At 48.4% G+C, this 15,000-nt stretch overlaps 1 protein-coding gene across 1 annotated transcript in view; it reads right to left on the bottom strand.

The window, feature by feature from the left end:
* Window positions 1–15,000, bottom strand: part of LOC113568518 (laminin subunit alpha-2-like) — a 51,405-nt gene that overhangs the window by 27,250 nt on the left and 9,155 nt on the right. Inside the window, exons 5-18 of the mRNA XM_035528985.1 lie at window positions 14,364–14,624; window positions 11,655–11,832; window positions 10,894–11,030; window positions 10,351–10,587; window positions 9,826–9,969; window positions 7,896–8,072; window positions 7,453–7,638; window positions 7,074–7,192; window positions 6,281–6,398; window positions 4,868–4,996; window positions 4,308–4,432; window positions 4,143–4,229; window positions 3,101–3,156; window positions 300–442 (exon numbers count right to left, since the gene is read on the bottom strand). Of these exons, the coding sequence (XP_035384878.1) occupies window positions 300–442; window positions 3,101–3,156; window positions 4,143–4,229; window positions 4,308–4,432; window positions 4,868–4,996; window positions 6,281–6,398; window positions 7,074–7,192; window positions 7,453–7,638; window positions 7,896–8,072; window positions 9,826–9,969; window positions 10,351–10,587; window positions 10,894–11,030; window positions 11,655–11,832; window positions 14,364–14,624 (2,097 nt within the window). The remainder of the gene's footprint in view (window positions 1–299; window positions 443–3,100; window positions 3,157–4,142; window positions 4,230–4,307; window positions 4,433–4,867; window positions 4,997–6,280; window positions 6,399–7,073; window positions 7,193–7,452; window positions 7,639–7,895; window positions 8,073–9,825; window positions 9,970–10,350; window positions 10,588–10,893; window positions 11,031–11,654; window positions 11,833–14,363; window positions 14,625–15,000) is intronic.

Here is a 15,000-nt window from a genome sequence, read left to right as displayed (position 1 = left end):
GTGTGTGTGTGTGTGTGTGTGCGTATGTAGCATTACAGTATATTATAACAGTCACTGGTATAAATAATAGTTATGTCTGCAGAAGGTACACACACACTCTCTCTTTCTCTCTCTCTCTCTCTCTCTCTCTCTCTCTCTCTCTCTCTCTCTCTCCCCCCTACACACAGATATACATAATTTGCACATATTCACATACACGCAAAACTTTCAAACAAGTTAGCAGAAGGTAGAACGCTGGAACTATGATGGCAGACACGAGGTAGACACACACTGAAACACACACTCGCACTCAAACATACCTTTAGTTCCTCAGTCATGTTCTCAAAGCGGTAGAGCACTCTGTACGGTGGGGGGAGGGGCAGTGTGAGATTGGCACTAGTGATCAGATGCAGCAGGCGGTCCATGTCTCTAATGAGGAGTCCCACACAGTCATCATCACAGGCTGGAACACACACACACACACACACAAAGGTACACATTAGAATTCTGTTATTACATTTGTAAGAGTATGCTCATATTTTATGTATGTATGTATGTTCCACACACTGCTAGCCAATCACATGCATACTTTTCCGTTGGGACGTCACCTTCCACTTGCAAAGTTCACACGTGCAATTGGGGTTAAAGGTAAAGGGTTATTGATCAAAACAACAACAAAAAAATGTTACACCGCACAAGCAGACACTGGAGATGTGTGACGGTACGTGTGTGTGTATGACCAGGTTAAACACAAAATGGATGAATGACTTTCTCAGTGTGTCCTCCGGGAAGAGTGTCTCTCTCTTGCTCCCTCCCCCTGCCTCCCTTTCTCTCCCTCTCTCTCTCCCTCCCTCCCTCCCTCCCTCCATTCACTGGCTCACTGTTCTAAGTGTGCTGGGAATGAGACAAAAGAAAGGGACAGAAAGATGAGAAAAGAGAACCGGCAGACAGACGGGTGAAGAAGAGGGTGAGAACCGGCAGACAGACGGGTGAAGAAGAGGGTGAGAACCGGCAGACAGACGGGTGAAGAAGAGGGTGAGAACCGGCAGACAGACTGGTGAAGAAGAGAGAGAGAACTGGCAGACAGACGGGTGAAGAAGAGGGTGAGAACCGGCAGACAGACTGGTGAAGAAGAGAGAGAGAACCGGCAGACAGACGGGTGAAGAAGAGGGTGAGAACCGGCAGACAGACGGGTGAAGAAGAGGGTGAGAACCGGCAGACAGACGGGTGAAGAAGAGGGTGAGAACCAGCAGACAGACGGGTGAAGAAGAGAGAGAGAACCGGCAGACAGACGGGTGAAGAAGAGAGAGAGAACCGGCAGACAGACGGGTGAAGAAGAGGGTGAGAACCGGCAGACAGACGGGTGAAGAAGAGGGTGAGAACCGGCAGACAGACGGATGAAGAAGAGAGAGAGAACCGGCAGACAGACGGGTGAAGAAGAGAGAGAGAACCGGCAGACAGACGGGTGAAGAAGAGGGTGAGAACCGGCAGACAGATGGGTGAAGAAGAGGGTGAGAACCGGCAGACAGACGGATGAAGAAGAGAGAGAGAACCGGCAGACAGACGGGTGAAGAAGAGAGAGAGAACCGGCAGACAGACGGGTGAAGAAGAGGGTGAGAACCGGCAGACAGACGGGTGAAGAAGAGGGTGAGAACCGGCAGACAGACGGATGAAGAAGAGAGAGAGAACCGGCAGACAGACGGGTGAAGAAGAGGGTGAGAACCGGCAGACAGACGGGTGAAGAAGAGGGTGAGAACCGGCAGACAGACGGGTGAAGAAAAGGGTGAGAACCGGCAGACACACAGGTAATGAAGAGAGAGAGCCAGCAGACAGACGGGTGACGGGTCTCTGTCTCTCTGACCTTCAGCATTTTGTGAAGAACTTTGTGAAGAACAAAGCAAAAGGTTGAATAAACACCTCAGCAGTGATGCAAACAGACAAGTACGAATCGAATCAGAAAAAAAAGATCAACAACACAATCAGAGTAGGGTGACATGACTCTGAAGCTATAGGTGTTCGGGTCACACTGCTAATGCCATGATGATGGTGTTAATGTGTGTATTTAGTTAGACCTCAGTAGAACAGGTTTCCAAACAGGTGTAAACAGCATAAACACAACAATTACACACTATGATTTGTTAACTGATTAGAACTGAGTATATGATTTAAAAACATAAAAGCAGATCACGGTGTGAGTGTGAGTGTGTGTGTGTGTGTGTGTGTGTGTGTGTGTGTGTGTGTGTGTGTGTGTGTGTGTGTGTGTGTGTGTGTGTGTGTGTGTGCGTGCGCGCCAGAGAGCAGAATACATGTGGTGACAGAACAATGCACCATGATGAAATGGGGTGAAATTTATCGAACACAACACACGCATACATGCGCACACACATTCAAACCCTCACACATACACAGTTATGCACACACATTCCCATCTATAATAGACAGCTATATCACTAATCGATCATACGTACTTATATACACACACAGTACTTCAAAGATCATCTATTTTCAACAGGAAGGTGTCGGAGGGCAAAAGAATAACAAATTACAACAACAAAAATCATTTTAAGAATTTTTTAAAAATACAAATAATTTTCATAATGTTGTATGTTCTGTTAAATGTTTGTTATAGTTCTGCATTGCATACTGGGGCTGTTGGACTGGAATTATGGTATCCACCCTGAAACATCTCATCCTTGAAACCTCTACACCCAGATACTATTCCACCCAGATTCATCCACCCTGAAACCTCTACACCCTGAAAATGATCCAATCACTCAGTTTTACTTTTTAAGATCAACACAAAACTGAAGGACTCTGAACGTGAAAAGAGAAACAACCTCTCAGTTTACCTGTTAATCCATGACGTCAGAATATTTGTCAAAAATCGCACTCGTTTCTTAATGTGAGTGTGTGTGTGTGTGTGTGAGTGTGAGTGTGTGTATGAGTGTGTGTGTGTGTGTGTTAGTAACACACTTATACATACACACAATGCCAGTTGGTCCACACACATGCTTCTCCATGCAGTGGTTGCACTGTGGGCCAGTGGCACCTGCACGACACTGGCACTGGCCCGTGTGTGCATCGCACGGAACAGGCCACGCCCCCACTGGATCACACTTACACTCCTCGCAATGCCCACCCACCACCTGGGGGTTACCATGGAAACCTGATGCACACCTGCAGGGAGGGAGGAGGAATGGGTCGGTGCAGTGTGAGGTCAGAGTTCATACACACATATGCATCTCACATGTAAGACCAGGGCAGTGACAGCAGGATGTGTAATGGTAGTTAAGACATCATCCACAGTACCAGTTCACCCAGTGCCCTGTTGACATGGTGCGGGGGTAGGTGATGAGGTAGGTGTAGTTAATGAGGTGTAGCGGTGTAATGGAGGTGTAATTGAGAGGGTGTGGGAATGTTGTGTGTAGTTGAGGTGTAGCTGTAGGGGTGTAGGGTGCAGTTAATGAGGTGTAGCGGTGTAATGGAGGTGTAATTGAGAGGGTGTGGGAATGTTGTGTGTAGTTGAGGTGTAGCTGTAGGGGTGTAGGGTGCAGTTAATGAGGTGTAGCGGTGTAATGGAGGTGTAATTGAGAGGGTGTGGGAATGTTGTGTGTAGTTGAGGTGTAGCTGTAGGGGTGTAGGGTGCAGTTAATGAGGTGTAGCGGTGTAATGGAGGTGTAATTGAGAGGGTGTGGGAATGTTGTGTGTAGTTGAGGTGTAGCTGTAGGGGTGTAGGGTGCAGTTAATGAGGTGTAGCGGTGTAATGGAGGTGTAATTGAGAGGGTGTGGGAATGTTGTGTGTAGTTGAGGTGGTGTAGGGTGTAGTTGAGGTGTAGCTGTAGGGGTGTAGGGTGTAGTTGAGGTGTGGGGTGTAGTTGAGGTGTAGTTATGAGGTGTAGTAGAGGGGGTGTAGGTTATAGTTGAGGTGTAGCTGTGGAGGTGTGTGGTGTAGTTGAGGTGTTGAGGGGATGTAGGGTGTAGTTGAGTAGTGGGGATGTAGGGTGTAGTTGATGGTGTATTTCAAGGGGTGTAGGGTGTAGTTGATGGTGCAGTTGTGGGGCTGTGGGGTGTAGTTGATGAGGTGCAGTTGTGGGGGTGTAGGGTGTAGTTGATGAGGTGCAGTTGTGGGGGTGTTGGGTGTAGTTGTGGGGGTGTACCCTAACCTCTCACAGTGCTTTCCCTCATATCCTTCAGGACAGGCGGTGCAGCGGTAATCACTAAAGCCGTCTGCCTCACAGGTGGGGCTGAAACTGGATGGGAAGACAGTGACAATCACTCCACACTTCAGGTGAGAAAATGTACGTGTGTGTGTGTGTAGGTTCACACACTTGTTCTCAAGGCTGGTCAGAGGACATGCGCAGCGTTTACAGTCGTCAGGGTAACCACGTATCACTCCGTAAAATCCCGCCAAACATTTCTCACACTTTTCGCCTTCAGTGTGGTGCTGACAGTTCTGCAGGAGAGAATCATGGGTAACAACACACTTACAGCACAAAATACCACCGTGACAATACGACAGAGAGGAGGAGAAGAGCGGAGAAGAGCGGAGAAGAGCGGAGAAGAGAAAGAGGGGGAACGGAGGAGAGTGTGCGCAACATGGTGTGTAAGATGGGCATAGCTGGTGTATGTCACTCAAAAACCTTCATTCATTTTTTAATTAACCAAATTACCCACTGTGCTCACACACCGTTTTCAATTAGCAAAAATACCGTGAAATGCAAATGATATTGTTATTAGCACACATGCTAACGAAGGCACTGCTCCATGTAATGCCTTTAATCTGATCCTTGTTGACGTTAAGAGAGCTCCAATCAGAGAGCAGCACCCTCAGGCTGTGGTCCAATCAGGGGAGCTGGGGGAGTGCTCGGTCAATAAGAGGGGGTCTCACCTGGCAGACGCCAGTCTCGGGGTCGCAGGTGTTGCTGTGTCCATGGCACTGGCACTGCACACAGCTGCCAATGCCCGACACATCACTGCCCGCTCTAACCCACAGCCTGTAGAACCCGGCCGCACACTCCTGGAACACACACACACACACACACACACACACACACACACACACACACACACACACACACACACACACACACACACACACACACACACACACACACACACACACACATTTATGCATCCACACTCAAACAGTCTTTCCTGGTCTTTCTGTATCACTCTACCTGTCTCTCCCCCTCTCCCTCTCTCTGTATCACTCTCTCCTGGCTTTCTCTCTGTATCACTCTACCTGTCTCTTTCTCTTTGTGTCTTCCTGTATCCTTCTCCAAATTAATCGGACCCATTTAGCGCTCCATCTGTTCATGGAGAACTTGCTAAACGCCTGTTTAAAAATACTTTTTTAACTACGAGGCGTTTCCCAGGAAACGCCATCTGTCTCCCTGTCGCCCAAGCCAAGCTGAAACTGAACATCGCATACACACTGAGACTCACACAGAGATGGAGACACACGCGCGCACACACACACACACACACAGGCTTCAGTGTAACGACAGTGGAGGTCCACAGGAGCGCCTGATACGCTGGCCCTGTGTTCCGTGTAAGAGATGGCCGTCCAGGTGGGTGGGGTGTGTGCACTCCTGACACAAAGGCTGTCTCCCTTGAAGGGGAGTGGCAGACGACTGCCGTCTTTTCAACCAATCACGTGTCCTCGTGACAATTCTATTTACCGTTTCAGAATTTCATGATGGTTTGAAAAAACATGGCAAACCCCGATACCCTGACCGAAAAAAACCCACGAAAAACTTTTGCAAATGAATGGTTAATTACCTTATTCCTAAATGTTTGTCTTTATTAACAATCAGACTTGATTATCAGACGGCAGTGCAGCAGTTGGACTTAGCCAGCCAAGGTGGGCAACCTGGCAACGTGTGAAACTTGCCGGCAGGCGTTAGAGCATTAGTGAGCCAGTGACAGCTCCGTGTCTAGTGCGCTCAGAATGCTGGATGAGTAGTGTTTCATCATGTCAAGTTCTGGAAAAGTCGCCAGTGTGTGATCCACCCTGTGAAATACGTCGTGAAGTTACAGACGTGAAGTTCCTGAACGCGATGATTGCTGTGCATCCCGTCAGAGTTGGGATGGCCCCCGGAATGATGATCAGGGTTGCTGTCTCACAGTTACGTCGCCCCCTCCTCCTCTGCCCGGGCTCCATCTGCTGGCGCGCCCCCTTCCTGCGCTGCTTCATGCCTCCACCTCTCCCTCCACCCATCCTTTCTCTCCGCCCTCCCAGTAGCTGCCCTGCAGGGCTGATGTAGTGGCGTGCGGTGCAGGAAGGTGTGTTTTGCGTCACCTCACAGGACAGTCCCGAGTAGCCGGTGGGACACACGCACTTCTCGATCTGATAGGCTCTCTCGCTCTCCGCTGACGGCCCACCCTCCTCCGCCACCTCCAGAGAGATCTCTGAAATCCTGCGCGTTTCCAGAGAAAACCGGAACAAAGCCGGATTAGAAGAGACATTTGAACAGAGCAGGCATTTTCTTCTGTGTGTGTGTGTGTGTGTGTGTGTGTGTGTGCGCGCGCGTGTGTCTGTGCTTTGTCTGGCCTTGTTAAAAAACTAAAAAAAGAAACCAAACACAAACAAAACAAATCTTAAATCTCTAGCACTTTCAGTTTGGTTTCATTCCAGTCTGGCACTTGGTGAATAGTGAGAACTTGGGCAGATGGATCTGACTAGTCAGAGCTGATACAGGAGTTTCCGTTGGATCTCACCAGTCAGAGATCTCAGAGCTAATAACAAGAGTTCTCATTGGGTCTCACCAGTCAGAGATCTCAGAGCTGATACAGGACATCTCGTTGGGTCTCACCAGTCAGAGATCTCAGAGCTGATACATTAGTTCTCGTTGGGTCTCACCAGTCAGAGATCTCAGAGCTAATAATAAGAGTTCTCATTGCTCCCATTTGGAAAAAGAAAAGACAAAACCCTCCCAAATAAAAGCCTTCTAGTGCCCATCAGGATTACTACACCTCTTTTTAAAATCATGACATAATCTACATTAGATGAATACTTTGTATAGGTGTGAGTCAGGTGCCCCTCAGGTGTGTAAGGGTTATGTGTAAGGTGTGTGTAATGCGCATGAGAATACCTGCTGTGTCTCATCATGTTACCATGGGACGCACGGATGAGCACGTAGTCAACACGGAAGAGGACGTCCATGAAGTTCTCCCTGCTCATCGCGCTGTTGTCAAGGTGTCTCCACTCATGCTGCAAAACAACAACAACAACAACAACAAAAACAAATAACAACTTAGCCAGACCTGGAAGCTGGCCTCTGTGTGTTCAATGATGCATCTATTTTATCATAAATATAACTGGTTGCACAGTAGCCTATCATCTCTCACTGGAATATCGCTATAGTTGGTGTGTGTGTGTATGCTGTCAAATCCCACAGCATGCTGGTGTTTCCTGGGGGAGTAGGCTAAGGGCAGGAACAAAACGTCAGCTCCCCAGTGTGATTGGCTCACCTCTGTCATGTCAATCTCATGACGTGTCAGCTGGCCAATCTGCGGCACTGGCATGTGGCGGACCATGACCTTGTCCCTGTTGGGCCCACCCCTAATGATAACTTGTGGCTCGTAGGAGGTGTGGCCTAACTCGTCGCGGGCCTCATAGTAGACGGCATATTTAAGCTTTCCCCCGTATGCCGTGATCTGTCACAAATCAATCAAAGCAATCGATCCATTAACTAAAACATGTCTTATGTGTGACGTTCTCCAGTATTACTAAAAATAAAGATATAAGTCAGGAAAACACTGTTTGGGGTTAGAGTTCCTTTGCTAGGATGAATTTCGCCAAGGAAGCGGATGCCGAGCGTTTTCCACAAACATTATTGGCGGTGGATCAGAGGGGCAGACAGACACTGAACGCGAGGAACGACTGAGGTACGGAGATGATGAGCGGATCAAACCATGGAGCCTCGGAACTGCCGCGGCAGACGCCAGTAGTACGGCTCAGCCAGCTCCTGCTGGACGTGCTCGGCGTTGGCCAGGATCTCCGGGTGCTGGAAGGTCACGCCCACGGTTGTCGCCATCACGTTGGCTCTGTCTACTAGGGGCAGCACCGTCTGCTCTGGAGTAAGAGTCAGCTACAAGAGAGCAAGAACAAAAGCGCTTCCTGTACATGGTGAAATCTTACAAATACATTTTATGTCCACTTTGGAGCACAAATTAGGTAAATTAACAAATTATCAACGTATCATTTTAACAAATTGGCTTTCTTTTGTAATTCAGTCCTAATGAGTCCAATACTATATTACATTTAGACAGACATTAAACACCAATAATGATAATTAGGTCAACAGTAAAAGCTGTGGTGTTCAAAAGTATGTGGACATCCCTCCGAAATATAACTATATGACCAAAGTATGTGGGCATCCCTCCTAATTATAATGTAAACCATGTGTTCCAAAGTGGCAGTACTGGGCTCGTACTGAAGAGCTCAGTGGCATTAAGTGGCACTGTCATAGGACGCCACCCTTGCCAGTCAGTTTGTGCAATTTCCATCCAATGATGTTACTGTGAAACAGGAGCATTTAAGAACCAGAGCAGCAGAGCCCTGAAGCGCTAGACCACGCAGACCCTCGGAGCAGGACCACAGAGTACGCAAACCATCCCACGGCTGGCAGAGTCTGGAGCTGTAGAAACACGTTCTCCGGAGCGATGAGCCACACCTCGCTGTCGACCCGGGGAGACAGGACCTCTCGTCCAGCATCAGTATGTGTCCTCGCAAACATTCTTATGACAAGTTCCCCGAGACAAACTTCAAAATCCTTGTTGAAAGCCTTCGAAATGGGGTGGGGGTGGGGGTCCCTCCATAGTCCACTGTCTCAGAGTGGGATGTCCAACGAGGCATGACTGGGAGGTGTCTACATACTAGCTGTCTTTCATTATCCAGCCTCACTCGTTGGCACTCCATATTTTTTGGGGGGTGTGAAGAACTCCCATCCATGTCAACATTCCTCAACATTCCGAAAGTCCTCTGAGACTTCTCTGAGGCTTTTCCAAATCCCCTGCATTCACACGCCAAACATTTGGCATGTCAAGGCTCCCAGAAATCCTTTAATTGTCGGAGTAAAAATTCCAATTGGCTCAGCGCGTTTGCATACGCACCGGGGGGAGGCGCAGCAGACGTTGGGGCTCCCAGGGGGATAAACCCTGCTCTCCAAGTCAACATGCAATCTTACGACTCACTGGCTCAGAGAAAATCTCTCGCTTTCTCACAAATGAACTAAACCCACTCGACCCACTTCACCCATCTCTCTCTCTCTCTCTCTCTCTCTCTCTCTCCTCCATCCTCCCAGCAAACAAACTTAGACGAACTTTTGGGCTGCGGCATTTATTGAAGTTGTTTGCTGATTCTGGCTTATTCGCGAGTGTCCTTCAGTACGGCTCGGCTGCGCGCGTCTCCATGGACACACAAGAGGCTGATGGGAGTTTGGGGGGGATGGGAGTGGATCTTCCAGAAAATCCTTATTAAAAACAAACAAGTGAGAGTGCAATATCTTATCGCTTTCTAGCCCTCCCTCCCTCTCTCCCTCCCTCCTCCCCTCTCTTCCTCTCTTTCTCATCTTCCCTTACTCTACCTCCTTTTCGCTCTCCTTGACTCTCTCCCTTGCTCTCCAAATTATAAACCTCAATCTTTAACATCTCAATTACTCTCTGCCTCTCTCTGGGGCAGCCGGCCTGGAGTGGGACAGCAGAGATGATGGAGAAGAATGTGTTGTGTGTGTGTGTGTGTGTGTGTGTGTGTGTGTGTGTGTGTGTGTGTATGTATGTATATGTATGTATGTGTGTGAGTGTGTGTGTGTGTGTGTGTGAGTGTGTGTGTGTGTTACTCACCCTCATGCGGATGAGGCCCTGGGCCTCAGTACACACTGTACTGAGGCTGAAACAGTAACAGCGGCTGCAGCCCAACGGGTTACTTGCTATCAGACCAAAGGAACCAGATGTACAGGAGCCACACCTCACTCCCTGGATGTTAGCCTAGACACAACACACACACACACACACACACACACACACACACACACACACACACACACATATATATATATATATATATATATATACCTCACTCCCTGGATGTTAGCCTAGACACAACACACACACACACACACACACACACACACATATATATCTATCTCTAAATCTATATCTATATATGTATATGTATATACACCTCACTCCCTGGATAGAACACACAAACACATACACACATATATCGACACATTCACACAACTGTACCTTTTGCTGGTTGAATGGCATGTATGCTAGTGGGTAGAGCAAGTCTAGTAGAATTAAACGGGGGGTCTGATTGGAGAAGGTAAAAGAAAATGCACAAAATGGAGCGCTCTGATTGGTCACCTTGCAGGAGCACTGCCCAGTGCGGCTTGCGCAGGCGCAGGTGCCGACCTCTGCGTCACACGTGTCGGGGGTGGAGCCAGCAAGCACACAGTCACAGGCAATGCATTGTGGGAAGTCGCGGTAGCCAAGCTTACACTCGGTGCACTTTTCACCAGTGAAGCGCTCCTGACACATACAGCAGCCTGTGTTCACGTTACACTGCTGTTTTACAGAGCCCAGCTTATGACAGTCACACATCTGTGGACGAGGGGGGGGAGAGGGAGAGAGAGAGAGAGACAGTACTAACCTGTCCAGTGCTACTGGTGTTATTTTTATATTATTAGCATGTTTTAATAGCCTGTACATTGCTATTGATATGTAATAATAATAATAATCATTATAATTACTATAATTATAATGTTACTGTTGCTTTTGCTGTGTAGATTTTTCCAGTTATTAGTACTTGTTCAATTATATTTTCCTTTTCCAATATTGTACTACACAGTCTGGGCATTAAAGCTGCCTCGCCTTGATGGAGAGAGAGAGAGAGAGGAGGAGGTCTACCTTGCATCCAATGCTGATGTCATGCCCCCAGTGGTGGGGGGCACACTTGTCACACCTGTCCCCCACAGTGTTGGGGGGGCAGATGCACTGGCCTGTGGTGGAGTCACAGTTATCCTCTACATGAGAACACTGACAGGCTGTGGGGAGGGGACGTTGTGTGTGTGTGTGTGTGTGTGTGTGTGTGTGTGTGTGTGTGTGTGTGTGGGACAGAGAGAGAGAGAGATTGAGATTAATTGCACGCTCAGGTGTGTGCACCTGTTGTAAATGTCACAAGCTTCACCTTTACATTGAGTCCTCATCTGCCTCTCTGCATCCCCCATCATTAGGGTCAGGGCTGTTCGTGTGTGTGTGTGTGTGTATGTGTGTGTGTGTGTGTGTGTGTGTGTGTGTGTGTGTGTGTGTGTGTGTGTGTGTGTGTGTTGTGTCTGTATAATAGGCACAACATATCTACAAACTGACGTAACCCTGAAAACTGCACTGGGCTAACACCTATAACACACTCTGCATTATGTGTGTGTGTGTGTGTGTGTGTGTGTGTATCTACATTCCAGACTGTCACAAACCTACTTCTACTTTTTTAAATGATAAAACTGTGAAATCATGCCCATAAGAGTAGAACTTCTAGAATTTCTCGATATTTGCCAGTTACTTTAAGCCTCATTATTAAATGACCAGTCCAAACTGGTCCAAGCTCCTGGATCTCCACAACCCTGCAGAGTTTAGATCAGAAGGTTCAGGGGTGGCGGTGACGGAGCTCTTACGCGTGCATCCTCCCTCCTGGAAGTTAAAGTGTCCATGAGCACAGCGATCGCACTTCAGCCCCGCAACACCCGGCTGGCAGAGACACCGACCGCTCTCGTTGCAGTCGAAGGACTTGGAGCCAAACGAGTTACAGTGGCAGGGCACACAGCCGCGCCCTGCCTGCATGTGGGTCTCTGGCTGCAGACAAACAAACAAAGGATGCTGAGGTCAAGGACACAGAGGCAGCAGGACACGGAGTTGATCCGCCAGTGTGAGTGTTCCAGATGAGGTTAATGCTAATGAGGCTAACGCTGTTAGCATTTCCATCCAGAGCTTTGGGTTAAGGAGGTCAGGGCCGGTCCGACAGCAGGAACACACCAGGCCCAAACCGAACCATAGAGGTAATGGTTACAGCACACACAGACAACAGAGAACCATGCAAAACAATTCAGTTGAGTTATTTTTCACAAAACTTATTCAATCACACACACACACACAGACACACACACACACACACACACACACACACACACACATACACACACTGCAGACTTTGATTTCCAATGTTGTATTAACTTTTTTCTCAGCTTCTTGACAAACTGACAGATAAAGAAATTAAACCTGTCTAAAACTGTCGCCATAGTGACGAGCGCTTCCACACACTTTCACAAACACCTTCACAGACTCCCACACATACTCACATTTTCACACATCTATATACAGACACCTCTACCCACCTTCACATGCTCTTACATACACCCACCTATACACATACACCTTTACACATATACCTATACACATACACCTTTACACATACACCTTTACACATACACCTATACACATACACCTTTACACATATACCTATACACATACACCTTTACACATATACCTATACACATACACCTTTACACATACACCTATACACATACACCTTTACACATACACCTTTACACATACACCTTTACACATACACCTTTACACATACACCTATACACATATACCTATACACAGTTCACACACACTTTCACATACATTCATACACACCTCTACACACAACTCCCCACACACTTCCATACTCCCCTCCACACGCACCTTCAAATTCAGTTAGGAGTGGAAATGTTTTTCATTCATAGCTGTTTTTCCATTCACCACACACCTGTGTTCATTCCCTACACACCTGTGTTCATTCCCTACACACCTGTGCTCATTCCCTACAAACCTGTGCTCATTCCCTACACACCTGTGCTCATTCCCTACACACCTGTGGTCATTCACCACACACATTTGCTCATTCCCTACACATGTGTTCCTTCACCACACACCTCTGTTCATTCACCACACACCTGTGCTCATTCCATACACCTGTGTTCATTCCCTACACACGTGTTCATTCTCTACACACCTGCGCTCATTCACCACACACCTGTGTTCATTCACCACACACCTGTGCTCATTCCCTACCCACCTGTGCTCATTCCCTACACACCTGTGCTCATTCCCTACACACCTGCACACCTGTGCTCATTCCCTACACACCTGTGCTCATTCCCTACCCACCTGTGCTCATTCCCTACACACCTGTGCTCATTCCCTACACACCTGCACACCTGTGCTCATTCCCTACACACCTGTGGTCATTCCCTACACACCTGTGGTCATTCACCACACACATTTGCTCATTCCCTACACATGTGTTCATTCTCTACACACCTGTGTTCCTTCACCACACACCTGTGTTCATTCACCACACACCTGTGCTCATTCCATACACCTGTGTTCATTCCCTACACACGTGTTTATTCTCTACACACCTGTGCTCATTCACCACACACCTGTGTTCATTCACCACACACCTGTGCTCATTCACCACACACCTGTGCTCATTCCCTACACACGTGTGCTCATTCCCTACACACCTGCACACCTGTGCTCATTCCCTACACACCTGTGCTCATTCCCTACACACCTGTGTTCATTCACCATACAACTGTGTTCATTCACCACACACCTGTGCTCATTCCCTGAACACCTGTGCTCATTCCCTACACACCTGTGTTCATTCACCATACACCTGTGCTCATTCCCTACACACCTGCACACCTGTGGTCATTCACCACACACATTTGCTCATTCCCTACACATGTGTTCATTCTCTACACACCTGTGTTCCTTCACCACACACCTGTGTTCCTTCACCACACACCTGTGTTCATTCACCACACACCTGTGCTCATTCCATACACCTGTGCTCATTCCCTACACACCTGTGCTCATTCCCTACACACCTGCACAGCTGTGCTCATTCCCTACACACCTGTGCTCATTCCCTACACACCTGTGTTCATTCACCATACACCTGTGCTCATTCCCTACACACCTGCACACCTGTGCTCATTCCCTACACACCTGTGCTCATTCCCTACACACTTGTGCTCATTCACCATTCCCAGCATGCTTGAGGATATGTAAGCGTAAGCATCACAGTTGAGCGGTAGATTGCCCTGGAGGTGCACGTGCAACAGAGGGGCTGATGGCAAAAGTAAATGTTTGTCCCAAGTTCAGAGCTTCCCCTGTAGATGGAGTGTGAGTCATGGTCCGTGCACCACAGTGGGCCAGTCAGTGCCGTCATGAAAATTCCCGAGGAGAACTCAAATGAAAATGTAAGTGCATGTTATATATATTAGCAGGACACACACACACACACACACGCGTGCATGCCGTTCGTTTACCCCCGTTGGGACGGGGTAGGCTCCGCGGGGGCAGCCCCCTCTGCTGCCCCATCTCTGGACCTGGTGGAGGGGCACGCGTTGGATGGGCCGTTGTGTCTCCCTGCGGCCGAGGCTGGAGCGCGGCAGGTCGCACCTGCGGCCCACAAAGCCCGGCCTGCACACACACCTGCCCTCCACGTCACAGCGCTCCGACATGGAGCCCCGAGGGCTGCACTCACACGGCCGGCATGTTTGCATGTCCACATCCCACCAGCAGTTCGGCTGCATCCGCGCGTAAACGCATACGTACACGCACATGCATCAACACCAACGGCCCCAACAACACACATGACCACACGCAAGGATACATATACACGCACACAAAGGTCACATTCAGAAGAAGAGACAACAACAGAGAGCAGTGTGTCAGTGCAGAGCACAGAAACGTTCTGTCTTCCTGACAGATCTCAGGAAGTGAATGCTGTAATCAACAGGAAGTCCAGGCCTAGTTTGACAGGACAATAAATACACAAATATCAACAAAATGTGCAAACACGGTTGTATGGTATATGAGCATGATTGTATGTGTGTGTGTGAGTTTGTGTGTGTAGTGAGTTTACGGGTGTGTGTAGTGTGTTTGTGGTTGTGTACAGTGTGT

Source organism: Electrophorus electricus, chromosome 8, assembly GCF_013358815.1.
Source record: "Electrophorus electricus isolate fEleEle1 chromosome 8, fEleEle1.pri, whole genome shotgun sequence".
In the NCBI taxonomy this organism is placed as follows: Eukaryota; Metazoa; Chordata; class Actinopteri; order Gymnotiformes; family Gymnotidae; genus Electrophorus; species Electrophorus electricus.
This window is presented reverse-complemented; position numbering and strand designations above follow the sequence as displayed.